At 41.9% G+C, this 16,940-nt stretch overlaps 1 protein-coding gene, 2 non-coding genes and 1 pseudogene across 3 annotated transcripts; 2 read left to right on the top strand and 2 right to left on the bottom strand.

The window, feature by feature from the left end:
- Window positions 1-1,607: 1,607 nt before the first annotated feature.
- Window positions 1,608-1,978, bottom strand: LOC18015347 (annotated as a pseudogene).
- Window positions 1,979-6,406: 4,428 nt separating this feature from the next.
- LOC112086082 lies at window positions 6,407-6,513 on the top strand. The gene has a single exon (XR_002899305.1). It is a non-coding gene; the product is annotated as a small nucleolar RNA R71 (small nucleolar RNA).
- A 2,669-nt stretch (window positions 6,514-9,182) lies between these two features.
- On the bottom strand, window positions 9,183-9,289 carry LOC112086052. Its single transcript, XR_002899276.1, has one exon. It is a non-coding gene; the product is annotated as a small nucleolar RNA R71 (small nucleolar RNA).
- Window positions 9,290-10,544: 1,255 nt separating this feature from the next.
- LOC112086032 lies at window positions 10,545-11,102 on the top strand. The gene has a single exon (XM_024154835.1). It carries the CDS (start codon window positions 10,545-10,547, stop codon window positions 11,100-11,102), a length of 558 nt encoding a protein of 185 aa, XP_024010603.1.
- Window positions 11,103-16,940: the final 5,838 nt, after the last annotated feature.

Raw genomic sequence — 16,940 nt, 5'->3', positions numbered from 1 at the left:
CTTCATATGTTTCTGTGATCTGCATGGAACTAGAATAGACATGTATATGATTAACCAACTCTCGCCATCTTAATCAACTAATCACTCAGATCTTACAATTAACTCTCGCTGTCATGCCAGAACTAAGATCATGAATTAAATATTGAATTACTCTGTTCACATCTTCTCTATAGGTAGCTCTCGACTCCTATAGCGACTATGTTCTTCTGAAGCTAGGTATGGATGATCTGATACAGCACTCTCGTGGCTCTGATCAATCCTAGGCTCAGAGAATATGTCATAAATCTACTCTCATACAATATGAACAACTTAGAAGATATGAGATCCAGAATTTGGTTTAGAAACTTAGAAATCATAAGCGATATGTATGCCTATCGAAAATTCTTCAAAAAACTTGACTCTCTGGGACAAACCTACAAGATGCAGAGAATGATAAAAGACATGAAAGAATGCAAAAGATGAAACAGAAAAGTTAATTAGATAGAAAGGAGAAAGAAAAAATGGATCAGGGCAAGAATCCCCATCTCCATCGCCTAACCTTAGAAAAACAAAGTTTGGTGGCTCAAAATCTCGTTACAAGAGCATACACCCGTTTAAGGCTGCTAAGAAATGTATTTATAGGTCCTAAGGTCTTCCAGGTCTCATTTAGGGCTTCTCTGTAGAGAAAGGCGAAGTGGGCTTTAATGTTGGGCCTTGTGGCTCGTCATTAGGTCCACCGGGGATGAGATTCTTCCAGGGCAGGTAAAATGCTACTTTGCCGCGGGTGAGAGTCTTCCGGGGCAGGTGAATTTGGTCAATTTGTTCTCCATGTATCTTTTGATTGCACCGTTGGATATTAGTGATGTAAAGTGCTATGGAAAACTGGTTGTCTCCTCTTGATTTTTTCCAAATCTGAGCCGGATCAGACGGTGAGAAAATCTTCATTTGATGCTGAACTTCTGCCGGTCTGACTCTAAGCTGAAAAAATGGATTTCTTCCATTTTGCCATCATTTTTCCTAAGTTTCCTGAAAATGATTGGCGGCAATGTCAGGGAGCAGCAACAACATGCTACGTGGCACTTCATCCTGATCTCAAAGGCATCACCGGAAAGTACTTCGCCGACTGTAACATCACCACTCCGAGCAAAATTGCTACCAACGATTCTCTCGCCGATAAACTTTGGGATTTCAGTATCAAACTCATCGATTCTCTCCCCTAGTTAATCATGAATTATTTAAGCAAGAAGTTTAACACATTCTTTTTCTTTTGTTTTTGTCATCCGATTTTCTTACACATTCACAATTTGTCATCCATACATTTTTACATTGATTTTTCATTTTTTTTGTCAAAACATTGATTTTTCATTTAGCACCGGATATTTGTGCATCGAACGAATACTAGAATTCGAAAAAAAAAAATGAATAATGTGTAACAAGTAAAAACAGAATCAACGGACAAAATTGAAATGTAATACTACCCCTAATATATTTCACTATAATTATTTTACCAATTATTTCTCCAAATGAATTTAAGAGACTACATTACAAGGTTGTAAAGGATGAACATAACACAAACCATTTAAGAATGGTGGTCTATGTAGTTGTTAATACGGTACAGTGGGCCGAAATTAATGGGCTTCTTCTTCCTCCCAAAGGCCCATTGTTCGTACGACGACAGCGGAAACAGCCACCACAATGGAAGCAAAAACCGGTGGCATAACGAGGTCCATCTTCGACCTCCGGAAAAGATTCGCCGGCAAACAAAACACCTCCGTAGGATATCCAACGAAACCAAAACAGCAGCGTCGGATCCGCACCGCCGCGAGAACTCCACCGAAGAAGAAGACGAGTAAATCGCCGACACGAAGGCGAACTCTGGTGCGAGTGAGATAATCGCGACGGTGGTCGTCAGAAACGCCGTCCAAGTGATGCCGTAGACGAAAATCGGAATCCGCCACGCGAATCGATTGGTCAGAGACGAGAATAGACGGCGAATCATCGATTAAAGTTCAGAGTTTTCTTCTCTAACGCATAATCGTCTCTCTCTATCTATCAATTTATAGTTCATGGTCCTAGTTACTAGTTCTGAAATGCAATACAAGGAATACTTTGGATGCAACAAATTCAAACCCTGACCTACACAAGCATTCTTATGCTTCAGCCTTTTAACATTCATTGAGTTGTAACCATGTCGATCAAAGTGATGCTCATTCAAATGAACTTGTTTGGCTGAGAGATGAGGTTATGGGACAAAGATGATCTCATTCAATGCTGAAGTGGGTTCAATTCAGCTTAAGGGATCACTCTATGAATGAATAAACTTTAACAGAAGGCTAAGGGTTAGAAGCAACTGATGCATACAAGGATAGACTCCCATCTACCCAATGCCCCAAATTGATCTTTCACCTTAACTCTAAACCCATGAATAACACTCCTAAGCTACCCTTTTTCCAAGGCTTTTATTGCCTTCCCTATCTACCTCTCACTTCATTCTCATTCTACTTCTCACTAGGGGATTCAACTTTCATTTCAACAATAGCTTTGGGGTCTAAACTTTTCACTTAGCTCTTTCTCACGTAGCACACTCTAGCCTCTTTTCTTATCTCTTTAGACACTTGATCCTTTTTGGCTTCTTTTCTTTCTTTCTTTTCACTTAGAGTCTAGTCTTTTCCTTTTCAACACAAGAGCTTTCTTTTCTTTGAACACTAGACCCCAAGCCACTTTGTTTTTTTTTTCCATCCCCTAGTTCTCATCACAATATCTCTCTTTTCGACTCACTGATTCCCCAAGATCCCATCCTAACCTACTCTAGTCTCATGATGCAGAGCTAGACCTACATGACAGCCTATTCTTGTCGCTTTAAACCAACACTTTCTGTCAAGTTTATTCAAAACAAGGCCTCACATCGCTCACTAAAGTGTTTAGGCTTTAAAGATGACTTAGTTAAGGGCATGGAAAACTATCTGAACCCTCACATCGCTCACTAAAGTGTTTAGGCTTCAAAGATGACTTAGTTAAGGGCATGAAAAACTATCTCAATGATGGAAATCAACTACTGGGGTTAACAAGAGTGGTAAAAAGGAAAAAGATAACCCAAGTATGTATATGTATCCACAAGTTCATCTAAGCAAGCATCACATGATAATTCAAAGCCAGGTTAAAAGTTCCACTTGTTAACGCTGAATTCAATTCAAAGCTTGTTTCAATCAAGGTCTAAACAACGCCACACATTTTATCACTTGCAAGCATTAAAGAACAAATAACTAGGACCATGAACTAAACTCTTAAAATGATGCTATCTCAAAGAAATCTATCATTACTCCCATGCAAATGATGCAAACCTATATGATTATGCAATTCTAGACTCAATCCTATCATGTGAATGCAGCTACATGAACATTTTTTTTTTGTGTGAAAATTTTCAAAATTTTCAATTTTTTGGTTTTTCTAGGCACTTAGTTTTTGGTTTTTCTAGGCACTTAGATGCTATGCATGATCAAATGAGACTCAAGATGCAAAAGAGAAAATAAGAACATAGAAAACAAACATGAAAAAGATAAACTAAGAAAAAGAAAAAAATAGATGGTAATGCTATGTACAGGTTTGGAGTGTTACCAGATATGTTTTATAGAAATGAGGGTTGGAACATGATGGAGAAGACTCCATTGGTGGACTGTGTGCTGGCGACTTAGGGAGAAAGGCTGATGCTTGAACTGTCTCCCTTGACCCAAGTCTTTGAAGCTCCTTGATCTCCTCAGCTCGTGCAAGAGGGCCTCGGTGTGCTCATGGGCTCGGTGTGTGGCCGAGGGATGTCTTTTTCTGGGTTTAGTAACCTTAGGCCTCGGTATGCTCCACCCTGAGGCATCACACCGAGGTAATGCCACTTTTCTTCGTAAATTCACCTCGGCCTCCCTTTGGCCGAGGGGTTACCCCGAGGTGTCTCCCCTTTCCTTCGTTTCAAAAACACCAAGGCCTCGGCATGACACCAAGGTAATCCCTTTTCCATTCAGCCTGTGGGCCTCGGCTTGGCCATGCCGAGGGGTTCACACCGAGGCTACTGAGCAGGATTACTCCAAACACATTGACATCTTTTGTAACACCCTTTTGGTGGCCATTCCTTGAAGCCTCTGAGCTTAAACACCCTTGGAGACCTGAGACCACTAAAAAAACCCATCAAAACATTCCAAAAACACAAAAGAAAAGATTAAAAAGACTTATACACAAGGATAAGCTTAGGGTGTCTCCCAACAACACTTTTTTATGTCACTATGTTTGACTTTTCATACTCTTTTCTCAATGAGGGAGAGGAGGAGCATTGATGCTCCTTATCTTGTCCATGATTTCAAGCGTGAAGGCTGTGCTCATCAGCTCTTTAGCACCATCAGGTCCCTTGTCCTTGAATTCAAACCTGAGACCCTTGTTAATCAGCTCTTGAATACCATCTGGCCCATTGTCTATGATGGCTTGTGTGAGAACTTCCCTGACTTCAGAAAATGGTTCTGATCCTCCATTGCATTACATTTTGTACTTTATAGCTTCATCACTCACATTTCCAATGGATGAGAGTTAAGCCTTGAGAAGAAGATTCAGGTATAGAGTTCTTTTCTTTTGATCCTGAACTATTACCCTTGTTGTTGTTCAGCTTTATCTCACTTAGTTTATGGGAAAAAGAAATCAAGCAAGCTTCTTCTCTAATAAAGGGCTCCCCATCTTCATACTTATAGACAGCTTTGATGTGGGAATCTTTCTTCTTCTCCATAGCTGGAAGGGGTTGAGCTCCTCTTATAGTACCAACACTTCCCACATATTTCATCTCATGTACCTTGAGCTCATCAATCTCTTCAACAACAGCTCCACAAAATTCAGCTGAAGGAGGCTAAACAGGGTAATAGTCTTCTTTATCTACTTTTGTGAGAACCACTCTTTGAGTGTCAAAGTCGATTCTTGCTCCTGTAGTGTTGAGAAATGAAGTTCCAAGCAATAGAGAAAGCGCCTTGGTCTTCTTCATCTCCATGATTACAAAATCAGTTGGGACTATGCACTCACCAACCTTCAATGGATAGTCTTCTAGGATCCCATATGGTTTCTTTGAGTAGGAATCTCCAAAGGTAATTGAAGTGGGGTAGTGATTAAAGTCTTGATCCCTAGCCTCTCCATCATGTCTAGAGACATCACACTAACACTTGAGAGACAAAAATCACACAAAGCATTCTCAACTCTGAATTTGCCAAGAGTGCGAGAGATAGTGAATTTCCCTGGATTACCCAACTTTGGGAGGATGTAGGCTTCACATTTGCTGAGTCAAGTTTGAAGATTCCATCTTGGGGAGTTTCTTGATCAGTTCCCAGTCCCTTGTCTTCAGTACCATCAGAAATCTTCTTGTTCCTTGTAAAACAAGCTGCCTCCCCACCTTCTTTCTCATTGTCCTCAATGAGATCAGAGAACATGCTCACAAAGTCTTCTATAATGGCGTATTCTTCCTCATTAGTGAGGGTTTTCTCATTTAAGAGCTTGCCATGAAGAAGGAGCTCAATTTCCTGAACAGCAGCAGAATTCTCATCATTTTAGTATATGGCATGGCAATAATCCTTGGGGTTTGGAGCAGCATTGCCTGGAATGGAGCTTTAAGAATAAGAAGTGGAGATGCCTTAGTTTTTCTCAACAGTCTTGATTTGAGTCCCTAGTATCTCTATCTTGAAACTGAGGTCATTATACCTAGAAACTTTTGTTGGCCCTGCAGGATCTGCTGGAGAACAACACTGATATCAGGATCTTGCTGCTGAAAAGTACTCTGTTGAACTTGTGGCTGTCCAAATCCAAGAGGAGGAGATTTTTGTTGCTGGAAACTAACTTGATTTGGGAAGTTATTCCCTTGGTTCTGAACTGCTTGTTGCTGAAAAGCTTGTGGACCTTGGAAGTTTACTTGGAACTGGTTCTTGGGAACATATCCTTGCTGAGCTTGTTGAGAGGGGTAAACTTGATCACCAGGATTATCTACATTGGGGTCTCTGTAGGACAAGTTCTGGTTGTTGAAGTTGTTAAACCTTTGGAACTTGTTCTGGTTGGCAATGTAGTGCAGCTCTTCTTGTGGTAAACCCTCCTCATTGACATTCTCAAAGAAGTTCTTCTCATTAAACTCTCCCACATAGTTTATAGGCTTCTGAGTTGCAACTAACACTTTGTCAATCTTGATCTGCAGCTCCTTAATACCCTTTACAGTATTTGTTCTTCACTAGAACTTTCTCCTCTATAAGCTCTATCATAGTCTTCACCATATATATCATTGCTCATATCCAAGTTTTCCACCAACTCCATTGGTGCATTGATTTCCTTAGCTAGGAAATTGCCATTTGAGGCTCTATCAAGTTGGTTTCTTATCTTGGGAAGATATCCTCTGTATAGAGTGCTGAGTAGTGAAGCTTCTAAGAACCCATGGTGAGGGTACTGGTTTGTATAGCTTCTGAATCTCTCACAGGATTCACCAAATGTCTCATTATTGTGTTGAGTAAATCTTAAGATCTGATTCATCAGCTTGTCAGTCCTTGATGTGGAGAAGAGCTTAGAGAGGAAAGCCAGCTTACATTGCTCCCATGTTTGAATAGAAACTCTAGGAAAATTCTTTTCCCAATGATGAGCTTTGTCTCCCAAGCTGAAAGGGAACAGCCTTAACTTGAAGCTATCCTCTGATACCCCATTAATCTTTGTCAGATTACAAACTCTGTCAAATTCATCAAGGTGATTGATATACTCATATTTTGTCATGTTTAGGATTGCATTTTTTGTCCAAATATCGAGTCTCATGCATACATTTAGCTAGTTTTATTAGAGTTTTTCTTTGGTTCTAGCTTTGTTTAAGATTTGCATTAGGTCCTACAGTGTCCTGCATTTTTGGAGTATTCTCAGGCCATTTGGAGACTTTTGGGAGCAACTTGGAGCTGGGATCATAGAGGAACCCTCGCCTGTGCACAGCAACTCGGACAGATGGTTTGGTGCAGACGAGACCTTCACTTTGATCGCGTGGGATGAAGGACTTGCAATGCGATTCAACCTCCGGTGTATTCATCAAAAATCAAAAGGAATGAGTTGAGTTTCCGGAACACTTAAAATTAGACGATTTGGAGCAGTGAACTGGGAGATATTGCCATCGGAAGGAACACATGTCTCGCGGCCCGATCAGGTCTTACGCGATGCGCCTCAAAGAACCGACGAGACGGGGGCTTTGCCAAAGTCATACGGGGTTGAGCCCTTCAATAAACTTGGAGCTAAGGACGTCATATGGTTTGTGGAGTTGGAAGATTGAGGTTCGGACCAGTGAGCAAGGAGTTATGAAGGATTTGGTACAAGCAGTCTACATTCATATCGAGAAGGAGTATCGACCAAAATCTGGTCGGTATTACCTTGGAACCTTGACGTTTTTGGCTGGCTTTTGGAAGCCAAATTTCCGAAGAATTATTGAGATGCTGCACCGACTGAATTCTGTTCGGTATTGATCCCCTGAAGCTATCCTTGACGCCGCACCGAGGTGAGTTCAGCCGGTGTAGTGTCTCGGTGTAACCAGTCTCAAATCGCCGAAGAAATATCGACGTCCTACACCGGCCAAAATCACCTCGATACATTTTCGCTTCATAACGTTTTTGTGGGCCTTTTTTGGGCCAAAACCTAGTTTGTCCTAGGTTGGCCCAGCAAGAAACCCTACCTATATATATGTTTTAGGTATTTGTCCTAGGTTGGCCCAGCAACAAACTAGGTTTTGCACCACAAGTGTTTGATGAAATTCCTGAAAGAGCTGTATTAGAGGTTTAAGCATTTGCTGCATGATGATGTTTTGTTATTTGCTTGAATGATCTTTTAGAAGTGTTTCTTAATGCTCATTGATTCATATTTCACAAATGATGATTTGGTTTGAAAATAGATTAGTGTAGAGGTTAATGCCTTCATGAGAGGATTAATCTAGATTAGAGTTATAAATCACTTGAATCATGTCTCATCATTGTCATTAGCATTCCTGATTTAGCATCAAAGCACCCTAGCAAACTATCATGTCTAGAATCTCATGCTTCCATCATCTCATATTCATACCACTTGTCATTTGCTTGTTTAAGTTGATCATTAGCTTTAATTCTTGTTTTAAGCTTGTTTAGTGTAAGTAACATCAAAACCTTACTCATTTAACTTGAATTAAGAACTGATCCTGCATCATAGTGTCTACACATGATAGATTGATACCCTTTGTACTGCAAAGTGACAAAAGGAATTGATAACCCTCATTTAGAGCCTAAAAACCTCTAGTTATCAATTGGCGCCGTTGCCGGGGAGTGATAGCATTAAGATTGTCTCATTTCTTGAGATCAAGCATTTTCTTTTGTGTTTTCTAATTTCTTTCAAGTTCTGGTTGTGAGTTTCAGGTGCATGAACACCAAGTCCAGATCAAGAAGCTGTCCTCCACCTTTCCCCTTAAACGACAACATTAATCTTTTGGTTCCAAGAAGGAGAAGGGATAGGCATGGAAGACAGACTGATCAGGCTGATATGGAAGATCAGAGACAGCATGTGGTCGACATTGAGCCGCAGGTTCAAGAGGAGCAACAGGCTCAAGTGCAGCAGGGTAATGGAGTTGGTAATGCCGCTGGTAATGGAGCTGGTAATGCAGCTGGTAATGGAGCTGGTCAAGGGTTCCATCAGGGTAATGTTCATCAGGAACAAGTGCATCAACAGCAAGCTTATGTCCACCAGGGACAAGCTCCAGCTCATCAGCAAAGGCACCAGGCCAATGTGCAACAAAGACAACAGGCTCACCACCAACAGCCCTTCCAAAACCAACCAAGGAGATATGAGCAGCCACAGGTCTATGTAGGAGAGAATGACAGGGCCAATGCTCATCAGTATGGAGGGATTCAAGCACCACCTGTGCAAAACAACAATTTTGAAGTCAAGGCATCTTTGCTGAATATGGTTCAAAACTCCAAGTTCCATGGATTGGCAATGTAAGATCCCTTGGAACACTTGGACCAATTTGATAAAGTTTGTGACTTGACAAAGATAAATGGAGTATCTGAGGACAGTTTCAAGCTCAGATTATTCCCCTTCAGTCTGGTGACAAAGCTCACCAATGGGAGAAGAATCTCCTAAGAGGCTCCATTCAGACCTGGGAGCAATGCAAGCAGGCATTTCTGTCTAAGTTCTTCTCAAATTCAAGATCATCAAAGCTAAGAAACCAAATCTCCTGCTTCACTCAACATAGCAATGAGAGTTTTGGTGAAGCATATGAGAGATTCAGGAGCTACACCAACCAGTGCCCACATCATGGGTTTAGTGAAGCTTCTCTTCTCAGCACACTTTATAGAGGGGCTCTTCCCAAGATTAGGAACCAGCTGGATACTGCCTCCAATGGAAAATTTCTGGGAAAGGAGACTCATGCTGCTTTAGAGCTGGTTGAGAACTTAGCAATGAGCAATGATACATATGGAGAAGACTTTGATAGAGCTAATAGGAGTGAGAGTTCAAGCAGGGATCAAAGGTATGAGAAGGACTTTAAAACACTTGAAAGCAAGCTGAACAAGGTGTTATTGGCCACACAAAAGCCAATGCATTTTGTAGGAGAGTATGAGGAACCTTCTCAATGCTTTGAGAACATCAGTGAAGAGGGTCTTACTCAGGAAGAGCTAAACTATATTGGGAATCAGAGGTTCCAAAGGTATCAGTATGCCAATGCCAATCAGAACCTCTCTTACAGGAATCCCAATGTAGCAAACCCACAAGACCAAGTCTACCCTACTTCTCAAGCTTCACAAAATTTTGTTCCCAACTTTCAAGGGTCTTTTCAACCAAAGAATCAGTTTGTTCAGAATCAGGGTTAAAATCAGCATCAGCAACCACTTCAGAGTTCTGGTTTCAGTTCACAGCAGCAGCCAAAGGCACCACCAGGGTTTGATCCACCACAGTTCCAGCAGCAGGCGCCGGTTTTGCATCATTTTCAGGCAGCACCTGTTCACCAGCAGCCACAGATGGGGTCAGATATGGTTGGGATTCTACAACAGTTGCTTCAGGGTCAACAAGTGTTTGCAAGCCAGTATGCATCCATGCAGCAGGACATCAAGGAATTGAAGCAAAATCAAGCCTCTAGCTCAAGGAACCAAGGCCAACTACCTGGTAAGCCTGAACCAAACCCCAAGGAGTATGCTAAAGCCATTAAATTGAGAAGTGGCAAAGAGCTACCAGCTGTAGAGTACAACAATGTGATCATTGAGGACAATGATCAAACTGAGGGGGAGGCAGCCTTAAAAGATGATCAAGTTGCTGAAAGATTAAGGAAAGAAAAGGGTAAAGAGGTGGAAAAGGAACCTGAACCAGAAAAGCTATATGTTCCACCACCTCCATACCAACCCAAGCTCCCATTTCCAGGGAGATTCAAGAAGCAGCTTGTAGACAAGGCAAGAGCTGTATTTGAGAAGGCTCTCAACGAGACACCACTCACAATGCCTCTCATTGAAGCATTTCTAATGATGCCAAAGCTGGGTAAGTTCTTAAAAGATGCTATTCTGAACAAGACTAAAGAACTTCAAGGTATGGTGGTATTGAGCCATAAGTGCAGTGCCATTATTCAGAGAAAGTCAATTCTAAGGAAGTTAACTGATCCAGGGAGCTTTACACTCCCTTGTGCTATAGGTCCTCTGATGTTTGCTGGATGTCTCTGTGACTTGGGTGCATCAGTAAGCTTAATGCCCTTCTCCATTGCCAGAAAGCTGGGCTTTAGAACTTTTAAGCCAGCAAGAATCTCCCTTGTCCTTGCTGATAGATCTGTGAGGTTACCTATTGGAATGCTAGAGGATCTGCCAGTAAAGATAGGTGGTTTTGAAGTGCCTACAGACTTTGTGGTGCTAGAGATGGATGAGGAACCAGTTGACCCTCTTATTTTAGGCAGGCCTTTCTTGGCCACAGCAGGAGTAATTATTGATGTAAGAGGAGGCATAATTGAGCTTCAACTTGGTTCTGAAAGGCTGAAGTTTAATGTTAATGAAATGATGAAGAAGCCAACAATAGAAGGGCAAGTCTTCTATGTTGAGACCATGGATGAGCTTGCTGATGAGATTTTAGAGGAGTTAAACACAGAAGATCATATTTAGATAGCTTTAACAAAAGAACATGGAGACCATGGCTATCTCGAGGATGAAACTTTGGAGCTCATGAATCTTTTAGACTCTCACAAACCAGAAGGGAGCACCAGTTCTTACTTGAACTTGCACTATGAAGGTTCAGAGGCTAAAGAAAACCGGTTTAGAAGCTCAATTGTGTCAAGACCTTGCATTCATATCGACCAGGATTCACTCGGTGTTCAGCTCGGTGTGGGGGATGACAAAATGCCGAGAACATATCGACCAGCTACACCGAGGGAAATCAGGTCAGTGTCTCAAGATTCTATGCAAGGATCTGAGTCTTTAAGCCACACCAAGGTCAATTCAGTCGGTGTGCAAGCTCGGTATGAGGAGGTCCAAAATCCCGAGAAAATATCGACCTCCCACACCGAGGGAAATGAGGTCGGTGCGGCCGCTGGTTCAGAAATGAGGTTTCAAGAGATGAATGAGGTTGTTCAGAAGCAATGCAATAAGGCTAAAGGTGAAGAACAAGCAGAGAAGCCACGACAAGCCTCACTAGATGCATTTGACAAGGATTGGGATGAATCTAAGGCACCTCAACTTGATCTCAAACCCCTTCCCAAAGCTCAGGTATGCTTTCTTAGGTCTAAATGAGTCTTATCCTGTCATTATCATTGATATGCTGTTAGAGGACCAAGAGCATAGGTTGTTAGAAGAGTTGAGGAAACATAGGAGAGCCATTGGCTACTCTCTGGATGACATAAAGGGTATCTCACCCTCCATATGCACTCATAGGATTCACTTAGAAGAAGAGTCTATGTCATCCATAGAGCACCAAAGGCGTCTCAATCCCACCTTAAAAGAGGTAATGAAGAAAGAGATTCTCAAACTCCTAGAGGCTGGGATAATTTATCCAATCTCAGATTCTAGATGGGTTTCACCAGTCCATGTGGTGCCCAAAAAGGGGGGAATGACAGTAATAAGAAATGAGAAAGATGAGCTGATTGCTACTAGGACCATAACTGGACACAGGATGTGTATAGATTATAGAAAGCTCAATGCAGCGTCTAGAAAAGACTATTTTCCTTTGCCTTTTATTGACCAAATGCTAGAGAGGCTTGCAAACCATTCTTTCTTTTGTTTTCTAGATGGTTACTCTAGATTCTTTCAAATCCCCATAGATCCAAGAGACCAAGAGAAGACCATATTCACCTGTCCTTATGGGACATTTGGTTATAGGCGCATGCCATTTGGGCTGTGCAATGCACCTGCTACTTTCCAGCGTTGCATGATGTCTATATTTTCAGATCTGATTGAGGAGAAAGTAGAGGTCTTCATGGATGACTTCTCAGTCTATGGACACTCTTTCTCCTCTTGTTTGTCTAATCTTTCTCAGGTCCTGGATAGATGTGAGGAGCACAACTTGGTGTTAAATTGGGAGAAATGTCACTTCATGGTCCAAGAGGGAATATTGTTGGGGCACAAGGTCTCAGAAGCTGGAATAGAAGTGGACAGAGCAAAGGTGGAAGTGATGGTGAATCTGCAAGCTCCAGACTCAGTCAAAGGGATAAGAAGCTTCCTTGGACATGCAGGGTTTTACAGAAGATTCATCAAAGACTTTTCAAGAATAGCTAGGCCTCTGACTAGGCTGTTGTGCAAAGAGGTTGAATTTGTCTTTGAAGCTGAGTGTGAGGAAGATTTCAAGAAGATCAAGGAGGCACTGATCAGTGCACCAATTGTCCAGGCCCTTGATTGGTCATTACCCTTTGAAGTTATGACTGATGCTTCAGACTATGCAGTTGGAGCTGTGCTTTGCCAGAGGAAGGACATAAAACTTCATGTGATCTACTATGCCAGTAGGACCTTTGATTCAGCTCAAGAAAAGTATGCAACCACAGAAAAAGAAATGCTGGCAATAGTTTTTGCATTTGATAAGTTCAGAAGCTACCTGGTGGGATCAAAAGTCATTGTGTACACTGATCATGCAGCCCTCAGGTATCTAATGACCAAGAAGGATGCCAAGCCTAGACTCTTGAGATGGGTCCTCTTACTTCAAGAGTTTGATATGGAGATACAAGACAAGAAGGGTATAGAGAATGGATCTGCAGACCATCTCTCTAGGTTAAGAGTGGACTCTGAAGTCCCTCTTAATGACTCTCTCCCTGAAGAATCATTGATGGTGCTCAAATCTTACTTGAACTTTGAGGAAGTGGATAGTATCCAAGAGAGGAGAATGCCCTGGTTTGCTGATATTGTGAACTTTCTTGCCTGTGGAGTGGAACCTCCAGAACTTGATGCTTACCACCGAAAGAAATTCTTCAAAGATGTCCAAAGATACCATTGGGATGAACTTTCCCTGTATGTCCTGAACAAAGATCAGCTGTATAGAAGGTGTCTTGCTGAAGAGGAGATGCAACCTGTGTTGCAAGAGTGCCATGGATCAGCTTTTGGGGGTCACAGTCTTGCTGAAGAGGAGATGCAACCTGTGTTGCAAGAGTGCCATGGATCAGCTTTTGGGGGTCACATGGGAGCATTCAAGACAGTGGCCAAGGTTCTTCAGAGTGGGTTTTGGTGGCCTACTATGTTCAAGGATGCTCAGAGGGTTGTTTCAGCATGTGATGCCTGTCAGAGGCATGGGAACATTTCAAAGAGGAGTGAAATGCCTCAAAATCCAATATTTGAGGTTGAAGTTTTTGATTGTTGGGGAGTGGACTTTATGGGGCCATTTATCTCATCTTATGGGAATCAGTACATATTAGTGACTGTGGACTATGTGTCCAAATGGGTTGAGGCTATTCAAGAACATAATCTTCCCAAGATTTGGAGTACCAAGGGTTGTTATTTCTGATGGAGGATCTCATTTTGTGAACAAAACCTTGGAGGGATTGCTGAGGAAGCATGGAGTGAAACATAAGGTAGCTACTCCTTATCGTCCTGAAACTAGTGGTCAGGTTGAAGTGTCTAATAAACAAATTAAGGCCATTCTTGAGAGGACTGTTAGCTCAACCAGAAAAGATTGGAGCAAAAGACTGGATGATGCATTGTGGGCTTATAGAACAGTCTTTAAGACTCCAATTGGGACATCTCCTTTCAATCTACTATATGGGAAGAGCTGCCACCTTCCTGTTGAGCTGGAGTACAAGGCATTATGGGCTGTGAAGTTGCTGAACTTTGATATCAAAACAGCTCAAGAGAAAAGAATAATTCAACTCCATGAACTTGAAGAGAGCAGGTTGGGCGCTTTTGAGAGCTCCAAGATCTATAAAGAAAAGACCAAAACTCTACATGATCAAAATATTTTGAAAAAGGAGTTCAAGGAAGGTGATTTGGTGTTGCTGTTCAACTCTAGGCTTTAGTTATTTCCTGGAAAACTTAAGTCTAGATGGTCTGGTCCCTTTAAGATTCTTGAAGTTAGGCCATATGGAGCTGTTGTGTTAGAAGGTAAAGATGGTCAAGACTTTGTGGTCAATGGCCAAAGGATCAAGCACTACCTAGTCTCACAAAAGAAGGAGGAAGCTACATCAGTTCCCCTTCTTGATCCACCATCAGCATAAACTTGGTATCAAAGTCAAACTTAGAGACTTTAAAAAAAGTGCTCTTGGGAGACACCCCAAGCTTATCCTTGTATATAGTTTCTTTTCTTGCCTTCTTTGATTGATTTTAGGATGTTTTAATCTTTTTTTCAAGTGTGTACAGGTTTTAGAAAGGTCCAGGTGCAGTTTTGCAAGGATTGGAGAAGAGGAAAGATGAAAAATGGGCTGAGGAATGCATTCATATCGACATGGTTTTCCTTGGTGTGTTTGCTCGGTGTAACAGGTTCAAAAGGCCGAGAAAATATCAACCAGTTACACCAAGCAAGTAGAGGTCGGTGTGGAACACAAAATGGAAAAGGATGCCTCACACCAAGGTGATTTCACTCGGTGCATTTGCTCGGTGTAAACAGGTTAAAAAGCCGATAAAATATCAACCTGTACACTGAGCAAAATGAGGTCGGAGTAGTGCTGGAAGGAGCCGAGTCTTGTCTCACACCGAGGTGATTCTGCCTGGTGCAAGAACTCGGTGTATAAAGGGAAGAAACTTGAGAGCACACCGACCTCCCACACCGAGCAAAATCAAGTCGGTATGACCCTGGTGCAGTCTATTGTCCAGCAGTCCGAAGGGTGGTTCAGTCAAAGTCAAAAATTCCAGCCACTTCATGCTGTTTCCCACGACAGAAAAGAGAACCTCCAGCCCTGGTCCACACACAGAAAATCGGTTTTCTCTTTCTTTCCTCCACTTTTGCGAAGAAACACCATTGTTGCTCTCAAAAAGCTTGATTTCTTGCTTGTTAATCGATTTTCTTGGAGATTTCTTGCCCGTTTTGATTTCTTGCACCAGTTAACCAAGGTACATTTTGCTTAAATTGCTTCTTAGGTTCAAAATCCCTAAATCGCTATTCTCTTGATTTTTCTTGAAGAAATTTTTGTGGAACTGAGAATGCACTGCTTGAAACTGAGTTAGAACCTTGGAGTTTAGGTCGTGAGTAGCTAGAAACGAGCTTACTTGTGCCCAATTGTTTCTTGAATCCTGATTTTAGACTCTCTTTAGAACTTGTTGTTCTTGAGCTGAAATTTGGATTTTAGAAAATTATTTTGAAGTGAAAATCTCTTGGTGCTGCTTGGGAATGTTTAATGTGATTTTGCTTGAATTGTTTCCATTGATTTCATTCCAAGCAAAAATCTTTTTGGAAATTTCAAGGATTTATTTCTCTAGAAACTCATTGTTTGTTTGAGAAATTGTTGAAACAGGTACCATGGCAAGAGGAAACCCTGTTTTGATGCCCAATGTACCAAGGAGAGACAATGGCAAGGCAGTTGCTTCTGGTTCAGGGGAAAGACCACAATCGGTTTCTGCTGGTTCTAAAAACAAAGGGAAAGCAGCGGCTTTAAGAGCATCAAGCTCAAGAGCTTCAGGAAAACAGAAAAGACTTGAGAGGAACCCAAGTGTGGAATCTAGTGAGGAAGAGAGCAATGTGGGTTCAGCAGCTGTTGTGCCCCAAAAGAAAAAGAAGGTGGTGAAGAAGCCAAAGCCAAAACCTCCGGCTTACTCAGATTATCTCAGAAAACTCCAAGCTGTGGCACATGAAGGAACCTACTTCCATGATCTTGAACTCTTGGAGAAAGTTGGTATTCTTGAATGTAAAGGCAGTGCTTCAATCCATTGGACTTGGGAGCTTAATAGAAACACCTCACCCTTCCTACAAAGAGATGACTTGCCAATTTCTTGCATCACTACAGGTTGATTTCTATAGAGAGATTGGACCAGCTCAGCTTGAAGATGGTTTTGGAACCATAGCATTCAAAATTGGACAGGAGCGGCATGAAATGACCTTTAGGAAGATAAGTGAATGCTTTGGGTACACTGTTGAGGGAAGGACGTGTGCAAGAAGGTTGATCTACTATGGATCCGACCTGGATCAGCTATGGGGGACAATAGGAAGTGGTGATTATTCAGCTGGTGTAACAAAGGCAGCTTGTATCAGGAGTCCAGTGCTCAGGATGGTGCACAAGATCATAGCTCACACCTTCCTTGGAAAGAAAGAGTACTCAACAGTGTATGATGAGGACTTGATGCTCATTGGAGAAGGTCTTAACCCTTGATGCCTAAGTTCAGCAGTGGCATGACTTTTAACGACGATCCTCACAAACCAACAATGGTGGCCATTCTAGTCAAGAACCTTCTCTCAATTAGGAAATGGGCTCCTGACACAAAAATGAAAGGCACCCTCCATGCGCATAGGAGGCCTGATCACTCCTATTTTACTGAGTGCTGGAGTTGAGATGAGAGGTGAACAAATTGGTTTTAAGTTGATGGATGCACTTCATTTGG

The sequence above is a fragment of the Eutrema salsugineum genome, unplaced genomic scaffold, assembly GCF_000478725.1.
Source record: "Eutrema salsugineum unplaced genomic scaffold, Eutsalg1_0 scaffold_24, whole genome shotgun sequence".
Taxonomy (NCBI): Eukaryota; Viridiplantae; Streptophyta; class Magnoliopsida; order Brassicales; family Brassicaceae; genus Eutrema; species Eutrema salsugineum.
This window is presented reverse-complemented; position numbering and strand designations above follow the sequence as displayed.

What these genes read in the sequence shown, in the direction of transcription:
- LOC112086032 (XM_024154835.1), top strand. Translation starts at nt 10,545, where the DNA reads ATGGTGGTATTGAGCCATAAGTGCAGTGCCATTATTCAGAGAAAGTCA.